Source organism: Nothobranchius furzeri, chromosome 13 (genome assembly GCF_043380555.1).
Source record: "Nothobranchius furzeri strain GRZ-AD chromosome 13, NfurGRZ-RIMD1, whole genome shotgun sequence".
In the NCBI taxonomy this organism is placed as follows: domain Eukaryota; kingdom Metazoa; phylum Chordata; class Actinopteri; order Cyprinodontiformes; family Nothobranchiidae; genus Nothobranchius; species Nothobranchius furzeri.
The window spans coordinates 46,509,503-46,534,411 of record NC_091753.1 but is presented as its reverse complement, the minus strand read 5'-3'; the positions used below and the strand labels follow the sequence as shown (position 1 = coordinate 46,534,411).

Here is a 24,909-nt window from a genome sequence, read left to right as displayed (position 1 = left end):
CGTTTAGCAGAAAACATCTCGACTGTAAGCTAACTGCTGGAATTAGCAACATCGCCACACAGCAGAACTCCTCCAGGCTTGTGTATCCATGTTGCAAGTCAGTGGTAGAGTTGCGTTGCTATTATCCAGTCTGAGGCGAGACGTCCAAATATCAGGAGATAAGACTCCAAAACCTGCCGTCTGAAGCTCAGCTGTGATGTGGCTCACTTCTAGTTCCTGGTAATGGTGCACTGGTGCCCCCTCCCCATGACTTAAAAGGCGTTAATTTATATTAGACCACTGAAAAAGTGTTGATTAAACAAGTGTTTCCAACTTTTATAAATCAGTTCAGATTCCAGCAAAAGTCTGAAATATTTTAGTTGGAATTTTTATAAAATTAATCACTTCACAACACAAAATAAAAAAAAAACAGCCTGAAACATCTCGATTATGTGACGATTCTGAAATGTTGTTTTGCCATTTTGGTGTTTTTCGACATTGATGAATTGCTTCTACAACTTGAGAGGAGCCAAAACTATAAACTAGGGCTGGGCAATAAATCGAAAATTCATCGTTATCGAAATTTCTGACACTTATCGGAATAATTTTTCCCATGTCAATAAATCTGATAATAAAAAAGGAAAAAGATGTGTGTAGGTTAGCAACATTTATGTCGCTTTAAGAAGCTGTACCACCTTGAGTCACGTAATACAGCCCAATCTAGTGGACGACTTTTGTTTCTGCGCATACCTGTAGTTATCGTCCATTTATCGTTATTGCGGTGAAATCCTCAATATATCGTGATATTGATATTAGGCCATATCGCCCAGCCCTACTATATACTGAACAAAAGAAAACCAGAATATCACTGGGTCGGGACTGCTGGTGACCAGTTTCTTCTGGTTCTTCAAAATTTTGAAGAAGGAAAACTAGCATGATAAACAGTAAAAAAAAAAAAAAAAAAAAAAAAAACTCAAATTATTGGATTTCAATAATCTAATTAATTATATATGAATAAAATTATAATTTATTTATTAGTTATAATTAGCACAGATAATGTTTACATTTTTATGTATAGCAGATATATGATGTTATTTACCTAAAATGATATTGTTTTTCTTCTTTAAGAGAAGGGGACCCCACATCGGTTTATATAGGAAGTTGGTAAAAAATAAAATAAAAAGCCTAAATCAAACGTCCCTAAGAATAAGTCTAAAACATAAAAAACAATAAAAACTTTTTCCCCTACATAACTAAATCTAATATCTCTCTCTCTCTCTCTCTCTCTCTCTCTCTCTCTCTCTCTCCATCCATCCAACTTTTTGCACATTAAAATGAAATTAAACATTTGTAAAACCGTAGTTTCTAACCTGAAAGTAGCAGTGAAGTTGTATAAATCTGTCTTTTTGTGATTAATGGGAACCTGCTCAGGTGAGTCTTTAACGGAGTGTGCACGTGGGCAGAGGGGGGAAGGAGGAAGTTATTTTCTCGTTAGATTGTAAAACTTGTCAAAGCACGGTCCTCCCTGCCACCCGTCCTCCCCCCTGCCTCCTCCCTCCTGGACATTCCTGCCTCGTCGCTGCCATGATTTGCTGAGCAACTCGACACTCCGCTGCTCCAGAGATGCGTGTGTGGAGGAGACGGTCCCGGTGCGAGCTGGAGGAGTAACGGAACCGACACAACCGGACCTGAACGGGATCCCTCTAATCCGCCTCCGCGTCCACATCTCTCAGGGGTGGGACGTTGGCGCACCTTGCCCCCCGAAGCCTGCGCTGTTTTGCGGGTTAACCAAGTCCTCCTCTCCGCCTGCTTCTCCTCCACCTCCGACACGCTTCACGTTCCTCCCGTCGCTGCGCACTTCCGAGCCCGGTTCTAATGGAGGGCCCGGAGCGGACTTCGGATCAGAATAATGCGCTCTGCTGCTGATTCGCCCGACGCACCGCAGCTTTTGAGCTCCTGGGAGACGAAAGGTAAGAATCAGGCGCAGCGGAGGTGGAACTCACGGGAGTCCCGCACCGGGACCGGAGCTTTCTGAGGGGTTCGGGTGGTCCAGCTGGGCTCGTGTGGGAATAACAAAGCAAAGGTGTAGCTAAAAGACGCACAGCTTGCGCTGTTTGTTTGGTGAAAGGGAGGGCTGCTCTTTATACCGAATCCACGAGTTCATGGTTCAGTTTGTGAACTTTATCTTCGCAGCTTGTGCCACTCGGAGTTTTCCCAGTAAGGAAGGGGTTGCTTTATGATTTCCGCTGTTTAATCCTCAGGTCCATTCGGATTTTGAATCATAAATGCCCCAGAAACTTGACACATAAAACGCAAACAATGGAGTTCTAATGTTCTGCTAGATTTGAGGTTCTGATTCAGCTCAGCTCTGGTTGCCTCCGAAGGAAATACAACACAACACGAGTAAATATTAGTTTGGTAAACGAGCTGACTCATGGGAAACAGCAAAAACAATCTCAGCCAGAAACATCACGAATAAAACTGTTTTTTGCTTATTTTCACCCACAGACACAGTCTTCAGAAAGTGAATCAGTGAGATTTGTGCAGAAATAACTCCTACCTGATATTAGATGTTTTTGCATTCAAATTTTCACTTCTAAACCTAAGAAATGTGTGTTTTTGTTTAAATTAACGCGTCGGTGTCGAGGATTCTGCATGTAAACATGAATATAGTGTTTATTTTGCCCGTTTTGTTTCTTAACTTGTGCAGATGTAGCATTCTTTTATTTTGAAAATCTTCCTGGAATTTTTTTTACCTCTTAGAGGCACAAACTTGCCTTTTCTCAAGCATATAAGAAATGAAAATATACAAAAAGGTTTGATGCTTCATGAAATAGGAACTTAAATGCAAAAAGCAAATGTTACCTTAAAATTAAGTTTTATGAGCAAAAGCTGCCTTATTTCAAACCCAACTGAGCAACTTTTAAAGTTTTTATTTTTTAGTAGAAATGACTATTTTGCACAAACCTCTGCTCATGTGGCGCTTAGGTCCCGTTGTTTTCAAATGTAGTTTTTCTTTTTTTAAGACAAATTAATAAACCATTAGTGTCCCAGCTCTTATCAGCCCTGCCCTCACAAAGCACAACCGCGCCATTAAGAGATTTTGAATAATGTTTGAGCTATTAGGGCGCTCGTTAATGATAAACACATGTTGCTGCAGGAAAACTATGTTAAGTGGGCAATTTGAATGTAAGCATGTGTAATGATACCAGCCTCTGCTCTCATAATGGCTCTCTTGATTTTTCTGATGCTGAATTATATTCACGCATCGGCACTGGGAAATGCCTGTAGAACACTTAGTGCTGAGGGAAGGTTTCATTAAAGGAAAAACCAGGAAGTGAGGTCATTCGGGAGCTCAGATCTTGTAGCTTTGGATTGAAAACAAGGCCAGGTGCCAAAGACAAACTCAAAAGTCGTATCATGTTTTAAGCACGGCGGGAAATGTTAAACCTAATCCTAAATCAAATGAACAAAAAGTTTTCAAATCCTGAGGAGATATATGAATAATTTGCTTTTGTATGTTGATAATTGCCTTTAAAGGGTAATATTTAATAAATATATAGTTGTGGTAGACCAATACTTTGTTTACATTGGCCAATATTTGTCCTTAGTAAAGTCGATTTAAAGTCAGGCACATCCTTGGGCAGCTCGGTGCTGTTGCAGAATTGAGTTAAAACACATTTTTACATGCACTAATAACATCTGTATAAAAACACTGTAATCAACTTTATTTAGGTGTCTGACTTTAACACTGAGCAGTGAACAAAGGTAAGATGTCGCAGTTGGTTCAATTCAGAGTTAAAAATCGATGCAGATTCAGAAATGTTGTGCATCAAACGATGTTATCGGTGACATTTTAGCATGAAATAAGGTGGAAAATGTCTAGAAATCGACCCATAAAAATCAGAAGTACCTATCGGCCATCAGCTGACCACGTCTCCAACATATCGGCATTGATATCGGCAATATAAAAACCAAAATTGGTCGACCTCTGATATATAGTGATTTATTTCCATAATCTCTGATATATTTCAACTCATGAGTATTAAAACAGAATTTAGAGGTTCGTGTTTTGGTTTGACCCGCTGAGCAGCCATTCCTGAACTAAAACCTGGCTTGTTTTGAACTCTTGACACCCTCATTGCTCGGGGATTGAGTCATGCTGCAGTATTTTCTAACGCTGGCCTTTTCCTCTTGCAAGCTTCAGATCCTATTTGTCAAGGACGGGCTTGGACCCCGGAGCCCTTTAGATGGACAGAGGAGAGCTTTGGGCAGAGTGCCAGAAAGCCTCCATGTTCGGGTGGGTGGGTGGCGCTGATTGACAACACCCAGCAGCCCTGAGCAGGGGTCGCGGGGAAAAGACCTTCCTGAGGTTGGAGGGAGAGTTGGTAGAAGATTTTACTTTCCACCTACGGTTTCCATCAGTGAAGCAGCTCAAACTGAGTTTCTAACCCAGAGAAGCTGCGAGGGTGAAAGCAGTAGCTGAAAGCGCCTCTTTGTTTACGAGACTCTGTCATTGGCAGCACTTCTTATCAGCTCTGAGCTGGACGCCTCGTTATTTTAACTTCACGACGCATTTCTCTCAGCGGCACTGCCCCCTCCGACCTCTGACAGGTGATCCAAACACCTCGGCTCTGACTCGAGGTTTCCTACAAGTGTCTTTGGGTCCGGCTCTTCCTGAAACATCAGAGGAACCGCTTCGTACACTTTCAGCGGATGGTCGGATTGAGTTTCTGAATGTTCAGAATTCATACAGGAGGTGAAACTGGATAATGACTTTCAAGAGATTGAAAAACGAAATGACATGAGAAACATCGGGGCTTAACTGTTAAGACAAACAAACAGTTTTTAGAGCAGCAGAAACAGATGTTCGAGGCAGCCGCTGAGTGACGGTGGAAGACGAGGTCTGCTTCTTCTCTGAAGATGGTTTGCTTTCTGTTAGTGTAATGGAAAAATGGGCCCCCGCCGAATGTATATGAGTCTGTGTTCCTAATATGATAAGGGAATGTAAACGGGTACCACACACAGGGCCATGCTGGGGAAGAAGACACAGTCCAGGCAGCCTCGGATAATAAAAATGCATCAACAGCAGATGGTCAAGAACGGTTTACGACACAGTAGAAGAAGTTTATGTAGGTCAGATCTTATACTGGGCTAGAACACTGCAAGGAACTGGTCCAAAACCAGTTAAAACTCTCTTTTTGTGTCTTTTTATGCCAGTTAGGGCTGGAGTTGTGTTGGAATAGTGGGACAAAATGGAAATTTCACGAGGTCATGCATTGAAATTTAGTCACAAAGGGACTACAATAAAGAACAATTTCACTAAGAAAGCATTTTTTCCTTTTTATTTTTGAAAATCATCAGTAACTCTGATTTTAACAGGCAGGCTGAACGTAAGCATCGTCTTCTAGCCCTGAGTCCTGAATTAGCTTTTGATAGAAGTTAGACGGAAAAACGTTCGGTTTAGAAAGGTTTGAGAGATCTACGCCACACCGTCACAACATTCACACATTCACCCATCTTGGCTTGCAATGGGGAAGGTTGTTGTTCATTTAACGTCCAGAAAACAGCAGTGAACATCTCGACTAGTAGACGCTAACCGTCAGCATTAGCAACTCCTCATCACGGCAGAACTCCTCCAGGCTTGTGTCATTTGCGTAGAGAAAACATCAGCATTGCGAAGCAGAGTCAGTGGTAGTGTTGAGTTGCTGTTAGCCAGTTCGAGGCAAAATGTCCAAATATCGGGAATTAAGACTCTAAATCCTGTCGTGTTCTGCCAATTTCGCCTTATGCTGACTTCTACATGCTCAAACAGGTGCTCCAGAGCTTTTTTCCCCCAGGTAAAGATTTAGAAGGCATTCATTCCTACTGTAGACCACTGCACATGTAATAAAATATGAGTAAAGTCGACGTATACGTTTTAACTTATACATGTTTTAGTGATCGAACCCCATTTGCATTTCTCCTACTCACTGAGCAACCAAACTAAGGAGAGTTTAAAATAGGTATGTGATAAGAGCACAATGTATCTGAATCAACATCAGTAACTGCCAATGTTAGTCATATTTCGACATCGCTTTCGGTCCGATATGTGAAAGTGTTAACAAGATGGAAATGAACATTGGTCATTTGTGACATTTGTGAAAATGTCGGATATCGATATTGGATCAAATTTTCATATTGGAGCATTCATAGTTTGTGTATCAGTTCTTGAACTATTATCGGTCTTGCAAGAGTTTTTGAATGTGTTAAAAATCCAGCAACATGGAGCAAGGCTCCTGTATTTCATGCAAGGACCATCACAAACATTTCACGTAATCTTGGACACTCCTTCTCAGGTGTTGTATGTAATCTGTCACCAACAGTAGAAAGCCAGACTTTACGTTTCCATCAGAACCCAAATCACTCCATCGTTCTTCACCACAATCTACTCCTGCCAAAAAGTGACCAAAACACTGATGGGGCTCATTGTTCTGCAGCCTTGTCTTGTGTCGTTCGCCTAATCTCTCAACCTCAGGGAGGAGGAACTCAGGCGGTGAACTTCTGAACCAAACCCATGCTGACAGCCCTCAAATTATGTGCGGGGCTTTTTATTTTTTTTTACTTTGCATTCTCTGCCTCTTCCTGTTTGCAGGATTCATTTCTTTTTCCCTTTCCTGTAAATGACCCTTCTAAATGAGCCCGCTTCAGTCCGGCACCTTGGAGCGGGCCTCGAGATTCTTCTCGAAGCCGCGAGCGACCGCATCTTTCTATTTCAAACACGGAGCGGGAGTCACATCTTGACGTGGGTTTTTCTGCGGACCAGAATGTGTGCACTGTTAAAAGAGCCGGCCCAGGGATCAGGAGGACTATATTAAGGCAGAACTAGCGGCTGGCACTCCCCTTCAGCTGACAAACAGGCTTCTTGTTTGAAGGGCTGTTTTTCTCCCAGATCAGAGTGCAAGGCTGTGTGGGTACGGCTGCTATTGCTGCCGCTCGGGCCTGCGGTTGTGGGTGCCATTTTGGTCCTTCCCTTCTCCAACATGTGGCCCTTCAGGGAGCAATAGAGTCCCCTATTTATAACAGATATTTAAAGTAAGCAGACAATTAGAATTCAGAAGGGTTGGAGCACATTGTTGTGTGTTGTCAGATGGGAGCAGATAGTTTGGGGTGTTTCTTTGTGGAAACTCACGTCAGGTTCGGCTGTGAGGAAAAATAAATCATCGCCATCGCTCTCACACAGTAGCAAACAGACAAACCCAGACAAAAACACTTCGGTTTCACAGTTTTCCTCCAGATTGTTGTTGTTTGTCAAGCGGTCGTGTTTCTTTTGGCTCAATCAGGGCTCCTCTCACATCTAAAGCTCCTTTCAAGAAGCTTCAAATTGACCTAAAGGGCCAAAACTCAGATGTATGGATTTATCACCACCATGTTTGTTTTGTGATCGCCGTCCAACAAGCGAAAAGTGCTACAAATAGAGACGGATAAACATTTAGACAAACTAAATAAAGCGTTTACGCTCTCTGTTTGGGAACGGGTATTTATCTTGAGGTCCTCAGACTTGTGAGGCAGCTGGTTTGTTTGCAAGAGATTTGTGGAAATGGTGAAGACTAATTATATTTTAACCTTTTTACATGTTTGTTTTGGTTCAGCCGGCTGCTTGTGGGGGTTCAGGTTTTCACAGGCAAGACTTTATGTCACATAAATCCTCCCCCCGTGAATCTACGGCCCATCACTTTTTTACACTTTCAGAGTCAATTCATCTCTCCGAGGAATGAAAAACCTCATGTTCTTTCTTTCTCACGCCTCCTAGGCAACAAACAAAAAGGCAAACACCCGAACAACTCTTTTTTTCTACAGAGTCACACATTTGTTTGGACACTGTGTCCTTTAGCTTTCATTTCACAAGTTTAAATACATTGTTTAATCTATATTTAGGTTTGATGGTGTTTTTTTTGGTTGTCAGCCAGGAACCAATTGGATGGAAACTGAACAGAAACTGTTGTCTGCGTCTTTGCTGCTTGTTGCCGTAGAGATGGGAACGATGATTGAATCCAGGGGAGTTTGGGAGAGCGGGTGGGAGGCAGCTGGACCTGATTCCCCATATGCCCAAACACCAACATTTTAAAACACATCATGACTCCCCCATAGAGGATGGACATTGAAAAAACTTTCTTCCCCCCTCTCCTGGTTTGCATCAGTGTGTTTTCCCCATCATCTCTCTAATCAGGACTGATATTGAGGAATGTGAGTCTGTGGCTTCCTGCCCTTCCCTCTTGCCTGAATGAATAAGACTCTTGGCACATGTTGGAGATCAGTGTTATAACACACCCTGCAGGCAAGAAGGCCGTCTTGTGCATTCCTCCTATCCATCAGAATTACCTTTTCGTCTGAGTTAATGTTCCTCCGTGGACTGAAAGGCCTGTGAAATCAGCTGGAAGAGCCCAGAGAACTCAGACAATGGTGAAGGGTTGTTAGTTACATGCGCTTTGCAAAAGGTCTTGAGGTGGCCTTGTATGGTGGCGATACCCTGGGATCTGTTTCCAGTGTCCGAGGGTGCTATTGAGTTTCTCCTCTGTGGTTAATCCCGCTGTTCAGGACCTTGGGAAACGACCATGCCTCTTCTACCCTCCCGTGGCTTCTCTTCTCTGATTCCCAGGAAGAACAAGACATTTCAGAACAATCACCAATTAAGAACGGTCTTACATACTGTACCATTCAGTCTCCACTTTCTTTCCCCTCTGTCTCAATCTTTCTACTCCCTCCGCCTCCCTTTCTCCCAGCTCTCTGCTTGTGTCCTTGGCCAACAAGCCTTAGGGCAGAATTAGCGCTGTCTCCCAGGTCCCGGCCCTGGCACTTTGGGAGGGTTGGGCTTTGGTGAACGAAGGCGCTGTTGGGAGGAGGTGGGGCTGTATGTCCTTAGTAAACAGGGCTTTGTGGGATGTGACTGTCTGATCCCCGAGGGCCTCTCCTTTCACCCCCCATGATCTGATCTGATTTGATCCCACTCCGCAGCAATGGAAGTCAGGACTTTGGCGTCAGCAGGCTCTGGGACCGCTGTGGCCTCTTTGTCACCCTTCACCTCCTGGACAGCCGACGCTCTGTCTTGACAGCAGTGCAGACGGACGGTGGTGCCCAAAGAAGTAGATTGAAGATGCGCCTTGTTTGTCTTTTGGAGTCTCACTTTGTTTAAATAATATATTGAGGGAGTTTCAATAATTTGAAGTAGGAACGTTTGGAAGCATTACGAGTTTATGGCAAAGCTTCAAGGAGGTATGCATCTAAGCTTGGAGTGTATGTAGACTTTATTAGACCCACCAGAAGCTTTTACATAAAATACATCAACTTATGAGTACATAAGGCGGCCCCCTTTTTTTTTTTTTGAGTGAAAGTACCAAATTACAAAATAGATCAGCCTCCAAAATTCTCAACCTGAAATGAATGGTTGTTGAGCAAATTTTCCAGTTTTCACTGCTGGAGCTCAGACCATCCCCAGGATCCTTGTTCTACAGTAAAACAGAGTTTTTGCTTGGCCAGAGTTAACTGATTTTCTGCTTTTTGCCGTGGATAGTGACATCTGACCAATGCATCACAACAGAATGTGTAGAAAATCAACATTTTCAGTAGAATTATAGCCTTAAACTGACTCAAGCACTGCATGCACTAATAGAGTTGCTTTCTTTTCAATTGTTGCTGGAGTCTTGACCTGCAGGAAAGTCTGGGTCAGAGAAGAGCATGGATGCAATTGAATGTGAGCTTTCTTCTTATGTCTCATATGTAAAACAATAATGACCCCTCCGTCTTGTCCTAATTCCTTTGGCTCATTCCAAGTCATGCTGGCTTTCTGTCCCTTTCTGCTCCCTCCCCTTCTGTCTCACATTTAATAACGTCTCAGTCTTTTATCAGACGGAGTTAGGCCCTACCAGAATCCCCGTGTTTCCACTCATTAGTTTTCTTCGTGGCTCAGTGTTGCCTGAAGGTTGGTTTATGCTCCGCGAGGTTCGCACGGCTCCGCGCGGCAAAATTGCATCATTTTAACAACCACGCCCATCCACCTGGCCTCCGCATGGCCCAAACTTTCCACACTGCGCACCTAGGAAATTTTCTAATACGCGGACGGTCGAACACGGAAAAACATGGCGGACTGGCAAGAACTAGTTATGGCAGAGTTCGTAAATACAGACATTTGTATGATTCAGCTCTCAAAGATCACCGTGATCAACATGTTGTTAATAATTCTTGGAGAGAAATAGCTCGCACTGTCGGAAAAGACAAGGACGCAGTTAAAAAATGCTGGAAAAACACGAGGGACCGATATGTGAAGGCAAGGAAGGGGAACAAAGGGAAAAGCGGTGATCCTGGTGGAAACAAGAACACTCCACCAATTCTAAAAGAGCTGAGTTGGCTCTTAACTTTCATTAACAACTGTTATAAAGAACAGTAATTTCTACTTCTACTATGGTGTAGTGTTGGATGCATGCTGTAGAGCTCCATGCTGCCCCCTACAGTTTGGGAGAATATTGGCTCACCGCAGAGACAAGCCGCATGAACCATAAGTTGTGAAGCGCGTTCCATCTACGAGCCGCATCACCAAGTGTTAACTAAATTCGTCAAGCATAAACCGAGCTTGAGTGGACTCACTCAGACAAATTCAAGAAGCCCATAATAGTTCCTTCTATCGAGAGGCCCTTCCCAAGTTTCTGGGTCGAGCCGAGTGTTGGCAGACATGGATTGGCAGACATGGATATGTCAGAGCCAGTGAAAAGAGAGGCAAAAGGAGTTGGGGCTTGGCAGTGTTTACCTTTCAATGAATGTTTTACCTCTTTATACCCCCATCTCCTTTTGCCTTTCTCCCCATCACCTCCCATCACTCAGTTTTGAATTATCTCCCATCTCTTTCTGCTTTGTGTGTCTATCTTTTTTCTGTGTGTCCGTTGTTCGCTCTCTCTGTGAAAACGAGGAATGTGTGCTGCAGATCCTCTGTCAGTGAGATGTGGGGCGAGTGCAGACAGGTTTGGGGTATAGCATGCGAATCTGCTTCAGCTCACGGGTCAGATTAGACCATCATACCAGAAAAGTATTCATCTTACACCTCGCTGATCTTCTCCACTTGACATCTCTTTCCCTGCTCCTGCAAGAATCCACTTTTTAAAAAAAGGTAAACCTTTCATTTGCATCGGTATCAATTGACATCGGAGTTGGAGTTGGTGCCTGTTATCAAATCGGAGAGCTTCCTCACCATGTTTGCTTTCATTCATCTGTGCAGTCCTGTGAAGCTGAGAGGCCTGGCCCCCGGTTCAGTCAGCAGCACCAGTTGTGACCTGTTCTGTTTTTGCCCTCCAGGTCTTTGATGCCTCACCGCGCTGCTTTTGTCCCTGTTTACCCAATATGACAGGGATATGGGTCTGCCCCACATGGGGGCAAATGGGGTTTTAAGTAGTTCCTGCAGGGACGAGGGCTGAAAAGAAGTGCAGGTGCTAATGGCCCCAGAACTCAGATCCCATTCCCTTCCCTGAGGGCTTCCTGTTATTGTGTTTATTTTTTCTCGTGTCATCACCAGGGATCTCGCTAGTCCTGCAAGGGATTGCTAGGTTCCTGTGTTTGAGTTTTGGATTACTTCCTAGGTGAATAAGTAAAAGTGTTGCTGTGCAATGTTGTTGTTGTTGTTGTTGTTTTCCACATCTTCGCACTCTTAGGCCTGGTGTAAGTTCACCGATTTCACCCCCTGCTGTTTACTCTAGTCCTCTGTTTAGTGCATTTATACCCAGATCTGTTTGGCTGCAGGATTGCACTTACAAATGTATTAATTAAATCTGAAATGGAAAAATATGCTTAGCATTTCTTAGTTCGCCACAGATGAATGGAAAACCATGCTTATATGTGGTAAATGCCATGTAAATTTAAAGCCATATAATCAACTATTGCCAATTCATATTGGGGTTTTGGTTGACTTAAGCTATCTAATGGCTGAATGGGAAATTTCACAATACTATGAAACATATCAGAGATCATTAATAAACATATATTGATTGTTATATTGGATATGGTAAATGGCCTGTTTTTGTATAGCGCCTTCTAGGGATCTACAACACCCCAAGGCGCTTTAAAACACAACCACTCAATGTAGCCACAGCTTCTCTGGGGCACACTGATGGAGGCGAGGCTGCCGATAACGCTGGCGCCATCGTTCCCTCCGACCCCTACCAGCAGGCAAGGCAGGGGAATTGTCTTCAATAATGTGACAGATTGAGGAGGGCTCAAACCTGCAACTCTCTAGTTACAGGGCAGAAGCTAAACCCCTCTGCCACCATTGCCCCAATATGTATTTATAAGGACAATACTTGCATTTGTCTTGCTTTCTTTGCTAATGAAGCTTGTTACATTTCATTAGAAGTTTGATTCTGGAGGATCACCAATTACAGAAACCCTTTTTACCCTTCCCCCTACGTCACAAACAGTTAGACAATTTTTCTATGACTGGATGTCATCGACTTTTGTAATTACCTTAACTAGGATCATAAAACTAAAGTTGAAGCCAAAGTAAACTGTCCCCTAGTGGCTGGCTGCTGTTGGAGTTTGAAGTCACATTGCTGTATGTTCAGATGTTAATTGGCATAATCTGTTCTATGTCTAATTAGTAGGGTTTGAAAGTCACTGGCTCTGAACACGGAAAATCGGGAGCCCAAGTCATTCCCATCTACTTCCGGTCAACGGGCTATGCTTGGGGAGAAGAGATTCTGCTGTGATGTCATGTATGCGACTACTGATTTGTAGTCATTTAAATTCAGAATTATTAGAAGCAAATAAATCTCTAATTACACGACAGACATAGTAGAAATACACATAATTATGTATCATTTAAATTGGAGTAAACATATGTGGTTCAGGTGTAAGACAAAGTGGACTAGAAAATAACATTTCTTGTTCACTTAAATTCATCATTCAGGGGACTTTGTGGATATATTCTCACTGTCGCCCTCTCAAGGCTTGCTGTGTAACATCACTGTCGTAAAATCAAATCTCTGTCGCATATAAAAGGCATGTTTACTGGCTGCTTTCCAACTCGTATGCCCCAACAACACATTAAGCAGTGTTTCAGCATTGAATAAAGTTTTATAAATACTTTATACCCACCCAAACACAATAAGCTATTATTTACCCATCCATTAGCACCACGGCTAAGTCAGAGTCCTTCTGTTCCTAGATTCCTCTGATAAGGGACTTCCAGCTTTTTTTGGTGAACCTGCCTTTGCTCAAGTCTCGAAACCACGGGTCTACCACAGACACATACAATATATACATAGACGCCTGTGGACTGGCACTGCCATAGTGGCTGGTTACCATTTTAGATGGGTCTCCATTTACCCCCAGTGCATTCATTTCTACTGAGGAAGGTGCTACCCAACTAAAATCACATTTGATTTTTCACAAAATATAACACAAGGTATGGAGAGTAAGGAGACCCATCCAATATGGCGGCGACGCTGTTACGCTCTCCAGCGCCAACAGGGCGTCTATGGATTCATGACTACGAGGTCCACGTGATACTGTCGTGAAGCAACACGCAGTTAGTACCTCCGGCGGCAGACCGAAAAACATACGGTATGGTGCGATAAACAGTACTTTTACTTTCCTGTCTCCTGTTTAAAATTTCACTTAAAAGCAAACACACATTTTAACAGGCTGTCATTTAATCAGTTTTATCCTTTTTGTTTGGTGTTATGGTTTGGAAATCAGTTGGTTAAAAATATAAGCAGCCTGAGTCAAATAGTGAACTGGTCCCGAAAAGCCGGGCACACACTGTGTGACTTTTTCACCTTTTTGATTTGATTTCCCCCTCGTGCGAAAATCTACAAGATCGGGGCGAGTTTTGCGCTGAGCGTCATGTAGCATACAGGGGGTTACGACATCACGTGACCAGCTACCAATCAGCAATTGTGAGCTTGCATGATTTCTGGCGTGTTTGATATTTTGCTCGTCCCTCGTGCGTGCTGTGAGCCACTTTACGGTTTTTGGGCCTTAAGAAGGGCTGCCTGGTCGATGCAATAGGATAGATCAGAGTTAATCTAAACTGCATTCATAATAAACATATTCTAAAGTTTTATTTATAAAGGAAATTGTAGTTTTTAAATCCATATTAATGCATATGTGATTATAAAAGGTGTTGGCAGAAGTGTTTTAATGCTATATTAGACTTGTGCTATTTGGAGAAAAGGCCAGTGCCCACCTTATGTGGTTCCTGGGGGCACCAGGTTGGTGACCCCTGTTCTACGTTATGAGTTCCAGCTTTCTACATCTGGACACAGATATAGAATGCCACAGTGTATAACTAAACAAGTTAGAACTGTCACAACCCTCCTAAATAAGTTTTAGCCCTTACGTTGTGATTTTGTTTGTTCATTTTAAATGTCCGTGATGTTTCACGTTATGCGCCTTGCATAATGCAAAGCAAGCTTACCTTCAGGTACGAATGAAGTCTTTGATTTGGTTGGTTGGTTGATTGGGGTGATGATCAGTTAATCAGTCAGTCAGTCCTAATGAACCCTACATTAGATACAATTACATTATACCGGAGTTCTTGCTACATATAGATTAAGTTTTTGCATATTTTCTGAGCATGCAGTTCTTTTAAATGTATAGAAATTTCTGTAGAACATTATGGGCAGAATTTGCCATTTAAACAGGCATTAACATAAAGGAAGAGTGTTTGTCTGCTCCTATGTTGATTAAAGCATTAGAAACATGACAAATATCACGTTACTGTACTTTTGTAATTTGCTGTTAATTGTAAGCTAGCAATGGAACTCAAGCTTAATCACAACTTCACCTTTTAATTGATTGATTGATTGGCATCCCTTGTAATGAGTTGTACACACATTTAGATCCACATCCTGAGTGCATAGATGCTCGCACCAGTCTTCCTTCTTCATTTGGGTTGATGCTTGGTGACAGGGCGCATGACCAAGGACAAGAGCTGAAATGAGTCTTCATCACCTTTTTAAAAAAGCTTTTCTGACTTTTGTCTACTCAAGAACAACCTTGTTTTCTTCCAACACTAATGGTTGCCAGCATCAGGATGAATCTCATGATACATTTTAGGTGTCCGTCTCCTCAGAGGCTTCATAGTGGCGGATGTTACAGAAAAAGCCAAATAGATAAGAAGCAGGAATTATGTCCTTTTGTTTCCATGTTGAGGCAGATCGATGGCCCAGATAGCCAGCTGTGTGTGTGTGTGTGTGTGTGTGTGTGTGTGTGTGTGTGTGTGTGTGTGTGTGTGTGTGTGTGTGTGTGTGTGTGTGTGTGTGTGTGTGTGTGTGTGTGTGTGTGTGTGTGTGTGTGTGTGTGTGTGTGTGCTTACACAAGGGCATCCAGTCAGAACTTTATGGCCCAGCGGATATACGAGCTGGGATGACTGAAGTTGTTAAAACAAATGAAAGAGAGACAGAAAAGTGGATGCAGGATCACCTCCGGTTGGCTCATCGTACTTTGTGCCTATGTGCCCATGCTTGGCCGCGCATTGTTGCAGCACCGTTGTTATTATTGTAATTATATATCATTATTCCGGCTAAAGCAGAAAGATAGTTTCCAGTGATGACATGGGGGCAGCGTGCAGGGCCTGTTGCGTCTCGTGGGATGGAGAAACGCCAGCCTGCTAGATGGGGGTCTGATCTGCCTGAACGAACATTCACACATGTAAACCTGAGTTTGAAGCGTTTGTTCTGGCACGTGGTTTCAATCCTAGGGGTAGCATTTTTCTGTCGTTTTAAAGCACTTTGACGTTTCTAATGTTTGGAGTTTGTGATTGAAACAAAGAGAACTGGGGGTGACCTGTGGCCACCAGACACCCGCTGGTTCATCCTCTCCCTCTGCTCTTCCTTGACCTTCGACCTTGGGGTGAGAAGGGGGCGTGAGCCAGGAGCTGGAGGAGTTTATTATTTCCTGCCTTGTCTCTCCTCGCCCCCTGACAGCACAACGGTGAGAGTGAGACATGAGCATAGCAGTGAAGGTTATTTTTCTCCTGACGTGTGGAATGATCTGGAGCAACCTGCAGAATTTTACCATTAAAGTAGTTCGCAGCATAATTGAAGGGTTTGACAGACTAATGCTGGTGTCTACGAGAAATATGGAGCTTATTTTGTGGAAGGTGCACATGCTGCACCTTCATGCAACAAAACAGGTGTTTCAGAGTGATTAACTTTGGTTTTTATGCAGCTAAGCTGCCTTTGGTTGTGGAAAATCCCTGAAAGTTTGGTATTGAAAGGTGAAAACCACCTAACAACAAGAATCTGTGTTAACTGTAACTTTTGCTGACAGCAGACATTGAGTAGGAGTTGAGATTTTTTGTGCTAGCTGCCCTTCAGCCGTGAGAGGAGGCTAACCAAACTGACCTGCTTGATTGTTACGTTTCTGAAACAACTTTTAGAGTTAAAGAATGAGGGTTAGAAACTTGTTCACCTTCTGCGATCCCACCCAGGCATCGTGCTTTTTATCTGACCCACCCTTCAGCCTCCGTTGGCCCTTCCACTAATGTCTGCGAGCCACCAGAGCGCCAGTGTGAATATCACAGCTGGACGGCCATTGTTTCTCCAGCCTCGGGCTCCAGGCGATCCTGGGATCAAAGCTTGCCTGGATTACTCTCAGTAAAAGGAGGAGGAGGTGCAGCATTCAGAGGGGGAGTTGAAAAGGATAGAGGAATGCTCCTAATTATGTGCCCTCCACTCCTTTTCTGTCATCTCTTGTCTGCCCGTGCGTCTGGCCTGCTCTTCAGACTACAGTGAACCTATGAGGAGGCATCGCCGTGTGACAGGGGAGTGATGCCAGCGTTTTCGTTGCCACTCCATTAGTTGACCAGAAGGTGAAACTGGGAATTCAGCTTCTGTAGAAGCTCTGAAGAAGAAACCATTGGGATGAAGGAGACGATTTGAAGGATCAGTACTGAGCCTCCTGTTTGTTAATGTATTTCTGCTCCTGCAGCAATGTTGATGTTCCGTTGTCTGTGTGTTTCAGGTTTTCTAAACAAACAGGGATTTACGCTTCTGGCAACACGGCTGCTGGTAGGGGTCAAAGGGCACCATGGACAGTGGCCTAAGGGTCCTCCTGTCCACTGTGCTGTGTCTCAGCCAGTCGCTGCTCATCAGCTGCTCGTGTAAGTTCTTCTCAACTCAAACTTTCCTGCAGATACAGTCAACGTCACTAATCAGGCAGTGCTTCAACACTTTATCTTCTGCATTTGCTTCTGATAGACACGATAGGATTTGAAAAGCCTTACAAATCACACTGTCACTTAACATTCATGGACTCGCCCATCTTGGCTTGTGACGGGGAACGCTGTTGTTGGTTTAGCGTCCAGAAAACAGGAGTGAACGTCTAGGCTAGTAGGAGTTAAATGTTAGCATTAGCAACTTCATCACACGGCAGAACTTCTACAGGGTTATGTTATTTTTGGAGATAAAACATCAGCATTGCAGAGCAAAGAGGGTCAGTGGTAGAGTCATGCTGCTTTTAGCCAATCAGGGGAGAGATGTCTAAAAATCTAGTTCCTGAAACAGGCACACTGGAGCTTTTAGTCCCCCGAGTACGACTTAAAAGGCATTCATTCCTACTATAGACTACTGCAGATGCATTAAAATATAAGTAAAGATGAAAATGTTTATCTGTTAACTGCCTTATAAACACTGGAAAAGGTTATTTTAGCTATGTGGTTTAAGCTAGCTACCAAAGGCTTATATCAGAGTCAGGTAAAAAAAATTATTATTGTCATTATTATTTCAACTAATTTTTCACAATATACCAGCTCAGAAACAGAATAAACAGTTATTTTTTTATATAAAACAACTGTTTCATAATATACAGTAATTATATGATACATGATGAAAGGATGAAGTAAAATTCAAATCAACTCACAGACCAAACAGCACATTATTTAGATTATATATATGAAAGGTATAATAACGCAAATGAACAGTTTTTTTATTTTTTAATGAAGAGGAGGAATTGTAGCTAGCATAATGCTCGCTACCTGCTGCTAACCTTTAGCTTAGCCACCACTCCTGAAATATGACATTAATTTAGCTTTTGGGGGTTTCCTCAAAGTATTATGTTCCCCTCTGTAGAATGAAAAATATTAAATTATTAGAAAATTATTTTAATTTGAAGTGATGATGATTTAGAACCATGATAGATCGTAGCATTAGCAGCTAACATGCTGTTAGGATTACCCAGGTAGTTAGCTCAATCTCTGCCTGTGGATTTCTTCCAATGTTCTGCTCTTCTTCAAAACAGTTCCTGGAGACATTCAGAGGCTTTTTTCAAACGTAGGACAGAAAGTTGGAGAATGTCATGAAACTTAATTGTCAGAATTATGTAACAAAATGGTTTCCACATGTCAGAAACATGCCTTAAACAATCAGAGCCATGGTAGCTATGTTTATCTTTTTACATAATATTACATCAACTTTTGTAGCTGTGAGGTTTTTAAGACCACATTCATAATGTGCTCTGTTAGTTTTAGTTGTAAATGTAGCTTATAAATGACTAAAAGACACAAGATTCCTGCGCAAGAACATTGATTTTCAAAGTTGTTCAGCGAGAGATTTATTAAGCATTAATTTGCATAAAATCAATAGCATAAAATACACCAAGTAGTTGGTTATTTATGATGTAAATAAAAGGTGCCAAGATTTTAATAAGCATTCTTGTCTCCTGTTGGATAATAGATTAGCTTATTTGATCGTACAACCTCATCATCTTTTATATAACTTAAAATATTTTAACTTGTGCAAAACAATTTTCCACTTTTACAGCAATCTCGCTTAAAATGTGTAAAAAAATTCTCTATGTTAGAAAGTTGCAAGCTATTAGCTTTGCTGTTTTAGCAACCTGCTCCATGCAATTACTGGTAATTGGGTGGCAGAAATCCTAAAACTTATCTTTCCTTTTGCAAATTTAAACATTGATTTTAATTAGGTTTTAGTTCCTCTGAGCCACATCAGAGGGCTGGAAGGTCTACATTTGGCTTCAGAACCGCATGTTGCAGATGAGACACGTAAAACAAGCAAATGTGCTACAATTCAGTTAGTTGGTTCGTAATTCTGAAGTTTGTCTCTCTCCCGTTTTCTCTCCAGTTCAGTATCCCTCTTTTCTCTCTGAGCCAACCTCTGTGGTCCAGAGTACAGGTTCTGTGGCTCATCTGCAATGCTCAGCGAGTCCTTCGTCCGCCGTGGTTTCCTGGCTCTTCCAAGGCCTTCCCCTGGACCAGGGCGCGCTAACTGGCGTGGAATTCAAACAGGACTCCCTTATAATCTCCAACCTTACATCCAGGCACGCTGGCGTCTATCAGTGCGTGGCACGCTCAGGCCACGGGTCGGCTGTTGTCAGCCGCCTCGCCCGTGTCGCCATAGCAGGTATGGATCCAGAGGATCACGCCTCTCTGCACACTCACACTCACTTCAAAGAGCAATGAAGAAAGAAAGGAAGTGTCCTTGAGGAGAGGAAGGCTATGTTGTGATTGTTGAACACTTAGAAAGAAGCACGGGAAGGAAGCAGTAGGAGTTTTTAACTTGGGCAGCCGTCCAGATGCTCCTCGACCGACATCCTTAATGAGCCGTGGGCTTTCCTGTGTGGAAGCGTGTCGCGTTCCTGCTGGAGCTTCACGTTAAGTGCTTGACCTTGATCTGAAGCTGAATTTCTCTTCAACAATAAAAAAAAACCCCCGCCGATGAGACGCGTTAAAGATCTAATGTCCTCCACAGAGAATTAACCCAGTTGGTCTCGCTTTTTTTTTTTTTACTCTTGCAGAAATAGCAGAATATGAAGATGTCCGACGGCAGATGTTATCGGTACAGGAAGGAAGCACGGTTCTCATAGAGTGTCCTCTGCCGCACAGCGTCCCCCCAGCTCGTCCCAGATTCAGGGTCCGAGGGGACTGGATCGAAGAATCAACAGGCACGGCCGTCTCCTTTTGGACGTAATCAGCAGAAATTGCTTTATTTTCCCCCCTGGTGAAATCTAACTGATTTTGCTTCTTCTTTCTTCTCCTTAGATAATTATTTAGTCCTTCCATCTGGAAACCTGCAGATCATCTCTGCCTCTGCGCAGCACCAGGGCATGTACAAGTGTGGAGCAGTCAACCCTGTTACTGATCAAGTAGTGGTACGGTCTCATGGCACGAAGCTGTCAGTCAAACGTGAGTTAGGCGATGTTTAAGGTGAAGATGTTTCTGAGCTTTGTGTCATCTTCCTCTAATGCTGCTTTCCACCTGTTTAGATTCAGACTCATCCTCCTCGGTCCACATAGTGTATCCCGTCGCTCCGGCGACGGTTTCCGCGGTGCTCTCCCAGCCGCTGACGCTAGAGTGCGTCGTGTCTGGGAGTCCTGCACCTGCGGCCAAGTGGTTCAAGAACGGTAAAGAGGTCAGATTTGGGCCTTCTCACCAGCGACGGCTCAACAACCTGGCTTTTGTTGGCGTGATGAGGAGCGATGAAGGACGGTACAGCTGCATGGTGGAGACAGAGCAGCGGAAGGTGATCAGCCCTGGTTACACTCTGAAAGTTCTCGGTAAGAAAAAGAAACGGACGTTTACGAGAGCGTCGTCTGGTTCAGGTGGAGACGCTAACGTTTTCCCCTCCACAGAGCCTCCTCTTGTCGAGGGCGGTCTGGGTGACCAGCTCATCTCCGTGGGCTCCTCTGCTCGTTTTACCTGCACAGCGAGAGGAAACCCCGCCCCCAGCATCACCTGGCTGTTCAACGCCAACCCAATCACCCCATCGCAACGCTTTCAGGTTTCTGGAGTCACGCTTGTCATCACGAACGTGACGTCGCAGGATGGAGGAGTGTATCAGTGTCTTCTGGACAACGAGGTCGGCTCGGCACAGTCCCACGGGATACTCCGAACCCAGCCGGGTATGTTCGTCTGAGCGTCCATCATCATCGGCCTTACGGTGGGAAAATATCTGGGATGAATATAAGACAAAAAAGTTAACATTCCAGCTTTTATCTCCAAATATTTACACCCAGATCTCGTTGTCTACCAGATCTGAGTGTAAATACCCAGAAATAAAAGATTTTTTTGTCAAATTCAGATGTTTTCTTTAGTAAAAAAAAATTTAAAAAGAGAGAAAATCAGCAAATTCTTTTGCACAGGAGTGCTGAACCAAAGGGAAGGATTTGCTTGTCGGTTTTTGGAAGGATTCTGTGTAGCATACAGATGTAAAATGTCATCAACACCAACATCAAAACTCCCAGAGAAGCTGCGTCGTTGGAATTTTAATCAGGCATTCCGGCTCTTGTTGGTTTGAGACGTGGTAGCAGATGGGATCCCTGCGGGTCTGCATGTACAGTGTCTGCAGGGTGTCCTTGCTTTGTCAGTGTGTGTGTGAGTGTGTGTGTTTGTGTGGGGTGTCCCGAGCCAAGGCCACCTTCCTCCAGAGCCTTGAACTGAGCCCGAGCGTGAGAGTGAGCTTTGTGCACGCCGTCGGGGATAAGCCCTCCGAACGCTGGAATGTAAGGAGTAGTTGTGGAGGGTTATGACGAGCACCAGACCACCCAGCTGTCAACATCGCACACAACTGCCTTTTATTTATTAACACACCTCCTCCTCCTCCTATCCGCTCCTCTGCTCCCTGGAGTCGAGGTCCCTCTCCTTAACTCACCCTGCTATCTACAGATTAATGCCGACTCACGAGGAGCAAAAGTCCCAGGAAAACATTTAGCTTGAGCATTAACCGGAATATTCTATGTAACGTTTTACCAGAAGACTTTGGATCCTTCACCTATAATCAGGGTTTGTCAAAAACGAAAACATGATTAAATGTTCAAAATCAGGAAGTGGAAAAACGTCTCGACAGCTAAAAGACATAAAAAATCCTCCGACAGGCTGAGCTCAGTCCGGACTGAGGCTCCTTGTTCCTGCTTCTAATCCTTGGTGAGTTACCGTCCGTTCCCAGGTGTGTCTCTCTTCATGGACTCACCCGTTTTTCTGGGAAGAACCTGGCAGCGCGTCCCAGTCCAGGTGTATATATAAAACCCCCTTCCTTGCCGAGGACAGGGCCTGACCCGCCTCCTTGCTCCTGGTTGAACTCTGGAGTGTTTGGGAGCGGGCTGGACGCGGTGCAGAGGTCTGATTCTCTCCGGTATTTTAATGGTCGGCATGTGGAATGTGTGGCAGCTGGCCGCGGTCCCGGGATCAGGTCTAGTGTTACCAGCTTCAGGCCTGTTTGTTTAACAAAGTGGACCGGTGCACACACCAGCAGCAGCCTGTTACACACACACACACACACACACACACACACACACACACACACACACACACACACTGCATATTCAGTTATGGTGATATTATGGATCTGAGTACGGGCCCGGTTTGCCCAGGTAGACCCGGTTCTGGTTCTGGCAAAGCTGCTGAACTCTTGTTGTTTTATGTAAATTGAAAATCTGGTTCCAAACCTGAAAACTTTCCACCCGTCCTCTAAGCCGTGTCCATCTCCTGAGGCTTGCCTCCACACAGACACACATTCATCACATGATCATTTCAAAAACGATTTATCTGTAAAAGGTCAGCAGAGGTCAACCTATATTTTCAACATTCTTAATACGATCACTAAAAGATTGTTTCAGATATTCCTGACAGTTCGATGCATGATTGACTCGTCTATGATTACCTGAAGCATCACACTTATTATTATTATTTTTTTTTAATAAACAGATCTACATCTGGGCTCTACCGCCGGTGTGCCGCTGGAGGCTTCGCCATCACTCCATCCGATTCAGAGCGACGAGAGCTTCCTGACCGACGACGACGGCGATGCTTTCAACCTACCGGCCGACCGGAGCGGCGACCGTCCCACTCCGGAGGCGCCGATCATCATCAGCTCGCCGCAGACTCACAAACCCGACGTGTACGACCTGGAGTGGAGGGCGGGCCGTGACAGCGGCAGCCCCATAAACGCCTATTTTGTCAAATATCGGAAGGTGTGGGGGGCGGATTATTTTATTGTTTTACACATTAGTTGCTTTTAATAGTGACATAAGTCTTAGAGGCTACAAAAAAAACCTGAAATAGGTGTGTGTGTGTGTGTGTGTGTGTGTGTTTGTCAGATTGATGACATGGGAACGGTGGTGGGAAACTGGCAAACGGTTAGAGTTCCAGGCAGCGAGAAAACGCTGCGTCTGTCAGAGCTCGAGCCTTCCAGCCTGTACGAGGTTCTGATGGTGGCTCGGAGTTCCGCCGGTGAGGGTCAACCGGCCATGCTGACATTCCGCACCGGAAAAGGTCGGTCCAGCGGCTAACAGCTGTTTACCTTTGTCTATACCAGCATGTCACATCATTCACAAAAGACCAGAGGAAGATGAGTGTTTCATATCAAATCACTTCTTAGCTTAAAGCGTTCAGACGGAGCATCAGGATTAGTACCTTCAGCAACAACTCTCCATATTATACGTGTCTGCTGCCCCTGGTAGGGCTGATTTTATTTCTTCATTACATAAATGTAATAAAACTGAATATAATTTAGCCATTTTATTAACATTAGTGTATAGATATGTGAATCTTTTATTATTATTTCATATTTCAGGAAATAAATAGTTAATTCTTGAATCAGAAATAATTTTTATAAATTTAAAAAAGTTTTAAAAAGTTTAATGGAACAAAAACAGGAAAAACTAGGAAGTTCAAAACCTTAAAAAAGAAAACAGCAACTAATGGAGGGATTTGAATTGAGTCTATTTAAAAGACGTCATTTTGACACTTCACAAAGTTTTCGGACACTTTCTGACTTTAAAAAACTAAGTTAAGACCGCTCTGAGACTCCTGCGATGGCTCGGATTTGTGGGGCAAAAACTCAAATTTCCAATTAAATCAGAGCGACACAATTCCGAAGGAAATCCAGAATCCTCACAACCAATCGGGAACATTTTTGGGACTCGCTGTTTGCTCTTTGCCGACACAATGCCCGCATTGATCAGAAATTCAAGAAGGAATATATCAGAGATAATTCAACAAGGGCCGGATTTCCAGAAAAAAATACATGTGATGCAGATTTTTGTGGTCATTTTAGTTTTATTTTCAACCACTTTCTGGTTCAAAAGCAACAGAACTTTTGTTTTCTGCTGACTAAATAATAGCAACTCTTATTGTGTGGAAAAATCATTTGCATCTGATCAAAAACGTGAGTCAGGGAACACTAAATTTGATTATTTGATCCATATCGGCACTAGTAAACAGACCAGGTTCTCATATTTGACGAAGCATAAAAATCAACATAATCACAGGTTTCAGAACCATAACAGCAGTGCAGCAACAGACGGGGCTTAGGAAAATGTTCCATGGTCAGAAATATGTCGAATGTCGCCAAAACCACATGCATCATTCTCTGCAAAGCATTTGATGTTTTCTGCTAAATGTTGCTCCCAGCATGTTTTCTGCGTCAGTGTGCAGAAAAAAGTAAAAAAAAAAGTTCAAATCTGCCTTTAAAGTTTGACAGTTTTAACTCACCTGTTTTCACCAGCGTCTCTATTCTCATTAATAAAAACATTAATCGTAATGTTTAGACTCTGAGATGTCATTGGCCTCCCTTTGGTGTTTCCAAGGTTAGCAGCTGATTGCTTCTGCTCCTGTTGTTCCAGAAAAGAACACCTCCTCCAGCAATAAGAACACTTCCAAGCCCGCCACCGTTCCCATCTCGCCCAAAGTTGTGGAGCCGTCGAGAACGAATTACGGAGTCATCCAACACGACCGAGGTAGGTGTAGACGCCACCCGGGAACTTGTTCCTGCTGCTGGACTCTGCAGACGACACTTCAGAAGAGGATTTAGTGGCTTTGTTTTGGCCGAGTTTGCACATAGTCTTTTTATGTTTTACTCACTGCTTTCATGTCTTCTTTGCTTTTGACTAACCCTCCTTTCTCCTTGTTCCTCCTGCCGTCTCTAACTTTGTGACTAAGAGCCTGATCCGTAA

At 43.5% G+C, this 24,909-nt stretch overlaps 1 protein-coding gene across 2 annotated transcripts in view; it reads left to right on the top strand.

Moving 5' to 3' along the window:
• Positions 1-1,733: 1,733 nt before the first annotated feature.
• The window catches only part of cdon (cell adhesion associated, oncogene regulated), a 34,803-nt gene continuing 11,627 nt past the window's right edge, over positions 1,734-24,909 (top strand). The window contains exons 1-10 of one of the 2 annotated variants that reach the window (XM_070543220.1): positions 1,734-1,949; positions 16,966-17,104; positions 19,083-19,361; positions 19,756-19,902; positions 20,000-20,143; positions 20,230-20,514; positions 20,590-20,859; positions 22,661-22,926; positions 23,053-23,227; positions 24,580-24,693. In XM_070543220.1, coding sequence (XP_070399321.1) covers positions 17,032-17,104; positions 19,083-19,361; positions 19,756-19,902; positions 20,000-20,143; positions 20,230-20,514; positions 20,590-20,859; positions 22,661-22,926; positions 23,053-23,227; positions 24,580-24,693 — 1,753 coding nt within the window. In that variant the 5' untranslated portion in view covers positions 1,734-1,949; positions 16,966-17,031. Of the gene's footprint in view, positions 1,950-16,965; positions 17,105-19,082; positions 19,362-19,755; positions 19,903-19,999; positions 20,144-20,223; positions 20,515-20,589; positions 20,860-22,660; positions 22,927-23,052; positions 23,228-24,579; positions 24,694-24,909 lie in introns of both variants that reach the window. The other variant, XM_070543219.1, reaches the window with a different exon arrangement.